The sequence below is a fragment of the Camelina sativa genome, chromosome 18 (assembly GCF_000633955.1).
Source record: "Camelina sativa cultivar DH55 chromosome 18, Cs, whole genome shotgun sequence".
Taxonomy (NCBI): domain Eukaryota; kingdom Viridiplantae; phylum Streptophyta; class Magnoliopsida; order Brassicales; family Brassicaceae; genus Camelina; species Camelina sativa.
In genome coordinates, this window is record NC_025702.1 from 6,795,672 (window position 1) to 6,802,439 (window position 6,768).

The following is a 6,768-nucleotide window of genomic DNA, read 5'->3' on the forward strand; positions in this document are numbered from 1 at the left end:
TTCCGTTTATTTTTTTTTTTTTTTTTTTTTTCTGAAGTATTTTACATTGCTATCCGTGTCTTTTTAACTTTCCAAAAGATCTATTTATAAGCAAAGACACAGTGAGTCTACTATAAAAAGCACAGCTGCTGAAACCTTAACTAGCCTAGGACTGAATATAGCAGATTGTAGCTGTTGTGAGTAGGTTTGAAAGCAGCTTCGTTAGCTGCTTTCATGGTTATTATCATCTATCCAGTCGAGAGTCTTTCATTTAGTTAGGTGTCTCTGGTTTGGGTGAATTGCAACGAGGATAGTGTTTTCATGTATTGGTTATTATCATCTATCCAGTCGATTTACGTTTAACTAATAACAGATAGAAAAGATTGCACATTATCATCTTGTTTATATAACAGAGTAGCAATGACACTCCCTTGGAGGCTTACATTGGTCACAATATCTTATAATTACATGCAGGGCAACAAAACTTCGGAGCAATATCGATAGATTGGAATGCAAATCCGGTTACCATAAGGCTCGAGGTCAGGGATGTCAACGGACACGCAGTACTAGGCACAAATGTTTCTCTACCTGAACTACAACCACGAGGGCCAAATATCTTGACAGATCCAACTGCAAAGGGAAAGTCCCAACGACATTGTACTCTCGAAATCGATTTACCAGGAACAACCAGATACCGATTGGCAGTTCTCATCTACTTCACCACTGCTGGTATGTCATTCTTCCTTACTGGTATTATTACTCTGGTTCGGGTGAAAGAAATGCTGCTGCAGAGTACTGACATAGACATTGTTTGGTTTTTTCAACAGTCTTGGCAATGGCGTTATTAGGATTGATCATTGGTGTTGTACTGACCATAACAGCTTGCGTCTACAAATGCAAGGTTGACTGATTGTTGATTTGTTTCGGTAAACCTTTTCTCATTTTTTTGTCACTGAGCTTTTAACACCTTTTGCTCCAACAAAACAGTCTCTACATCTTTATACCTTATAAACTGTATCAGTCTATGAAGCACGGGCTAGGCTATTTCGTGATTATTTTGCAAGTAGAATATAATGTTATAGTTGTGGGATGGTATGAAGACATTGGTTTTGATCAAACCCCACATAAAAGAAACGTTTATGTAAAAATGCAATTAGATCATGTCAATCTATGTCATGGCTCATGTTTCTTTTATGTTTGCGTTTGAATGTAACTGCTTTGTTTGCATTTTTCGCATATAAAATTGAAATGAGTATGTGAAATTTTAGCTGGTTTAGTTGTAAAATCAAAACCCTAATTTTAAAATTTTATTCCTCATTTATTAAACGAAACTGATATATAATTTTGTTTAATTGTTGTAAAATCTTCTTTTATAACATATAATCTTATTTATTTATAAAATTTAAGTTCTAAATCTTTTTTATAAATCCAAATTGACATATCATATCGTTTAATTATAAAATATAAATCTATTTATAAATCCAAACCAACATATAATCTTACATATTAGAATTTAATAATGAGGTGAACATAATTTGATTAAGCGAAAAAGATGAGGTGAACAAGTATTTTCCGGTATCAGATACATTTCTTTTCATTACATTTTATTATTTTTGTTGGTCAATCCTCTTTTTCTTTTCTTTTAAAATAAAATAAAAAAAAACGATAATTCAGTCTGATTGTAATTTTTTTTTTTGAAGTAGAGCTTTCCACTAAGCAGCATGACTTGTTTTTAAGAATAAAACGAAAAGGGAAAGGTAGAGAAATCGATGCGTCAATCTTAGGTCTTTCGAGTCTCAATTATTTCCTCTTCTTCGGTGACCTTCTCGGGGAAGAAGATGCTCTCTGGATCTGGGGAATATAACCATCTACATTGATGAATCTCGCTTCCAATTTCCTGAGTTTATAGCTCAATGTAAGTGAAATCATTCTTCAGTTCTTGCTCAAATCTGTATAATTTTCTTTCTGGGAAGCGTCTTGTAGTCTGATTGATTCTCTAGAGCTGAATTTGGATTTTAGGGTTTGCTTTTACATGTTTAATCTCTAATCGAGTAGTTGTGTTGGAGAATTAGGTGAAATCTCGCTACAAATGTGGATGATCTGATACAAATGCTTTGCTTATTTACATGGTTAGTAATTGTGATCTTCGCAGGTTGCTTTTGGATTATAGATACTGAGGAATTATATAGATGGTCTCCTTTGGTATGTGTTTGTTAGATGACGCATGATGATTTCTGGGAAACCATTGGGAGAGGAGTCCATCCGGCAGGATCTTGAGGTTTTAACTGTGTCAAAGCGGCTCGTGAAAAGTGTTAGCCAGAAGTTAAAGAAAAAGGTTCATAAATCTGAGGTGGTGGTGGTGGAAGATGAAGTGGATGCAAGGGGAGGTGTGAATTGTCTAAGCATCAGTGTTGGTTGCAGAGTTGCTGATACAGGTGAGGATTTTGAGGATCCTTGCAATAAGAGATGGTCCAGTGCTAGCGAGGACGGTAAGGGATTGATGACCATTTGTGGTACTGAAGAAACTAGGCTAGATTGTTTTTCTTATGGGGTGAAAGAGAGGTTCTGGAAGAAGAATAATAGAAGATATCTACTGGACACGGCCCAGGACAACCGCAAGAACATATTCCTTCCTGATGATATTCTGGAAATGTGCTTGATGAGGCTTCCTTTGACCAGCCTAATGAATGCGCATCTCGTTTGCAAGAAATGGCGATCCATGGCCACCACCCAGCGGTTCCTCCAGATGAGACGTGAAGGTTCCTTTCAGACCCCATGGTTGTTTCTGTTTGCTGCTCATAAAGATGGGTGCTCCTCTGGTGAAATTCATGGGTATGATGTTTCTCAAGACAAATGGCATAAGATTGACTCTGAGCTACTTAAAGGGCGGTATATGTACTCGGTGACGAGCATCCATGAGGAGATTTATATAATTGGAGGTCGTTCTATGGACAGAAACTCTTTCAAGTCCCACAGAGGGATCTTGGTATTCAGTCCTTCAACCAAATCATGGCGTAAAATTGCATCTATGAGACATGCTAGATCACTCCCCATTGTTGGTGCCTCTGAAGTTACTTCAGAGTTCTCGACCATACAGACCCAACAGAATCGCCAAGATAGACGGTTTCACCTGTCAAGAGTTGGTGGGGAATCAGACGTTTATGAAGACCCTCACAGGTTATCTGTAAGGCGACAACAGCACAGAAACTCAGCTGATCAAAACGGAACTAAATCCCTCAGATTAGCAAGACAAAAGCTTGATCGGCTAAACCAAAACAGCTCCAGGAGATTTGTGCTCATTTCCATCGGAGGCACAGGATTGTTTGATGAGCCACTGGATTCAGGTGAAATATACGACTCAGCAACAAACACATGGTCAGAAATCCAGAGACTCCCGATGGGTTTCGGGGTTGTATGTTGTGGGATCATATGCAATGGAATCTTCTATGCTTATTCTGAGAATGATAAGCTATCAGGGTATGACATAGAGAGAGGCTTCTGGATTGCGATCCAAACATCCCCAATCCCTCCTCGGGTTCATGAGTTCTATCCTAAACTCGTCTCCTGCAACCAACGGTTGTTCATGCTCTCTGTTTCATGGTGCGATGAAGGAGATGGACAGATTGGGAGGAGAAACAAAGCGGTGAGAAAGCTGTGGGAGTTGGATCTTGTGTACCTCACGTGGACCGAAGTTTCAGTACACCCGGACGCACCAATGGATTGGAACGCCACATATGCCTCAGACAAGAACATACTAATGGGAGTTGAGATGTTCAAGATCTTTGGGCAGGTATTAGGTTTCTTCACTGTCTGCGATACCTTAACGGAAGAAGCCTCTTGGAGACATGTTTCGAGAAACCAAAGGAGCCAAAAACTTAATCTATCTTGTATGAACAAAACCATTGCCTTGCTTCATCTCTGATCTTTTTCATTCTTTTTTTATAAGTATCAGGACTTATCAAATTGATCGATTCGTGTATTAAAAAGAAATGCAATGTGCCAGTCTCTAGAGATATATTTGAAATGTTATGTTCGTATTTACCGCTTTTGTTTCCCGATTCTATAAGGTTATAAGTTGAATATGGATCAGAAGACATGAAAGCACCAAATCGTACTCTCCTCCTCCTAATCGTCTTCACCCTCCACCAAAGCGAACCACCGCTGATGCCATCTCGTCCTCCCCTTTCCCTCAGCGTTGGAGTGACTTTATTCTAATGTTTTGCGGCATATATATCTTACTAAAATTACGGATCCGACTACCCTAAAAAACACTCCAGATATCTGGATCCGTAACAGGCAGAGTCATGTAAATCAAAAGTTAAGATTTAGATCAGATGGAGCTCAACCTACTATACATTTGGTTTATTGGAAAGAAAGAAAAATAAGAAAGAACGATCGAGAGTTGAAGTTTGTCAAACGTCAGTGCAATCAAAGAGACATATGGACTATGGAGTTCTTTATCTCTCGATAGATAAACATCTTAGGGCATCTCCAACGGAGACTTTTAGGTGGGACTATTATGCAAAAAATGATTAAAATTAAATTAAAAAAAAAATTTGAATACATACCCTAAACTTAATAGGAAATTTGAAATCCATACTAATTTTTTAGGTCTTTGAAATGTACCTTATATATTGAACTAAATGACTATTTTGTCCTCAATTACAAATTACTTAAAACTAAATATAATATAATTAAATTAACCCATTTGAAAAAATATTTAAAAAACATTGTGTAAACTAGATATTTGGGATTTTGCTAATTTTTTTAAAAAAAAATGATGAATTGATTTATTATATATAATATTAATCAATAACTAAAAGATTAAATTAAGATAAAATAAATAAAATATGCCCTTAATTAATAATTAATTAAACGTTAAAAAATAAACAAAAAATAACTAAATTAATTTCTGTTAAAAATTATTTTTAAAAATCACAGTTTATAAATTAGATATGGAAAAAATTTAGATAATGTTGAAGTAGTTTATTATGGAAAATATTAATCAATAAAGAAAATGAAAATTCAGATAAAGAAATAAAAATGTGCTTTTATAAAACACTAAATGAGGACCCGCCCGATGTGTGGGTTTAAAGTTTTATGAATGAAATTAAATTTATTAAAAATTTTTGTATGTTATATATAAATTTTATTTTTGTTATAATACAATGATTTATATCCATTTACAAATCTTTTATGTATGTTACTATTAAAAGTACATTTTTTATACCTAAATGTACTCTTGTATGTTACAAAAATATTTTTTATCACCATCGAGAAACTGTCTATATAAACACATTAAACCAAGTATATTACTTCACTTCTGCATAGTTTTTTAATTACTAAAATTGTTGGCTCAAAAAACATTTTGAATAAAAAATACATTACATAATATACTAATCAATGATGTATCATCACAATAATGTATGACCACCATGGAGAAAACATCGGCTCCGCCTTCATCCCTTATGCAGAGAACTTTGCATCCAACCTCCTCCACAATGGAGAGAACTTTGGCTCTGCTTTTCTCCCTTTGAGAGAGATAACCTTGCGTCCAATCTCCTCCACCTTCCTCCCTTGCGGAGATAAATTTGTGTCCAACCTTCTCTACCATAGGGAGAACCTCGACTCTGCCCTCCTCCCATGTGGAGAAAATATGTTCACGTCCTATTGCTATCTCAAAATGGCTTGTTCCGACAACCAATGAAAGTAAAAACAATTTTCTAACTTCACAAAAAAATCTTTTGATAGTCACTAATGTTAAATTTCTCAATGTATTCGTGATAGTAACTATGCCAAAGTGAAAGTAAAATAGTTGGCTTAATGTGTTTATAGATAACATAATATACTAATCAATGATGTATCATCACAATAATGTATGACCGCCATGGAAAAAACCTCGGCTCCGCCCTCATCCCTTATGGAGAGAACCTTGCGTCCAACTTCCTCCATCATGGAGAGAACCTTGGCTCTATCTTCCTCCCTTGGAGAGATAACCTTGCGTCCAACCTCCTCAACCTTCCTCTGTTGGGTAGATAACCTTGTGTCCAACCTTCTCCACCATAGAGAGAACCTCGGCTCTGCCCTCATCCTGTGTGAAGAGAAAATGTTCACGTCTTTTTGCTATCTCAGAATAGTTTGCTCCAACGACCAATAAACTTCAAAACCTTTTTCAATCGTCACAAAATCTTTTGATAGTAACTAGTGCTAAATTTCTCAAAGTATTCGTGGTAGTGTCTTTGACACATCATGATGTAGCCTCTGTCTCTGTAACGCTTCAACCGCCACATTGTTTAGTGAGCCCATGCCTACTCTCAGTCCATGAGCCCACCTTCCCAAGTGGGCCCTACATCTATTCTCGGGTTGTGGACCAACCCATATTCGATGGCCGGTTTGTTACGTCTGGAAGGCTTTAAAAACTTGATTACCTTCCCATTAAAATATATTCCCAATTAAACAAAGTTGAAAGCAATGTTTTTGTATAAATTATTTAATTATGAGGCGATCTTTGATTATATAGAAGTGAGTACAAAATTTAGAATTAATAATTAAAATTATATTTTCCTTAATCCTTTTTTCTATTTTTTTTAATAATTAATCACTTAAAATAAAAAACAAGTAAATAATATTATAATTTCAAAATTTATGATATATATATATATATAATCTCTTTATAATTATTTTTAAAAACTTTGTTTTTTTTCTAAATTCTGAAATTTTTTATAATTATATTTTTACTTTATTAATATTTTTTAAAACAAAATATTTTTTTTTGTTGTAATCAAATTC

The 6,768-nt window shown here is 35.3% G+C and overlaps 2 protein-coding genes across 2 annotated transcripts in view; both read left to right on the plus strand.

The window, feature by feature from the left end:
- LOC104760734 overlaps nucleotides 1-1,173 on the plus strand; it is a 3,775-nt gene extending 2,602 nt beyond the window's left edge. The window contains exons 6-7 of the mRNA XM_010483692.1: nucleotides 454-708; nucleotides 807-1,173. Coding sequence (XP_010481994.1) covers nucleotides 454-708; nucleotides 807-889 — 338 coding nt within the window. The 3' untranslated portion in view covers nucleotides 890-1,173. The remainder of the gene's footprint in view (nucleotides 1-453; nucleotides 709-806) is intronic.
- Nucleotides 1,668-4,028, plus strand: LOC104760735 (F-box/kelch-repeat protein At5g42350-like). The gene is made up of 2 exons (XM_010483693.1): nucleotides 1,668-1,894; nucleotides 2,132-4,028. Exon 2 carries the CDS (start codon nucleotides 2,204-2,206, stop codon nucleotides 3,899-3,901), a length of 1,698 nt encoding a protein of 565 aa, XP_010481995.1. The 5' UTR covers nucleotides 1,668-1,894; nucleotides 2,132-2,203; the 3' UTR covers nucleotides 3,902-4,028.

Excerpts from the sequence above, each read along its gene's own strand:
- LOC104760735 (XM_010483693.1), top strand. The coding sequence starts at position 2,204 with ATGATGATTTCTGGGAAACCATTGGGAGAGGAGTCCATCCGGCAGGAT.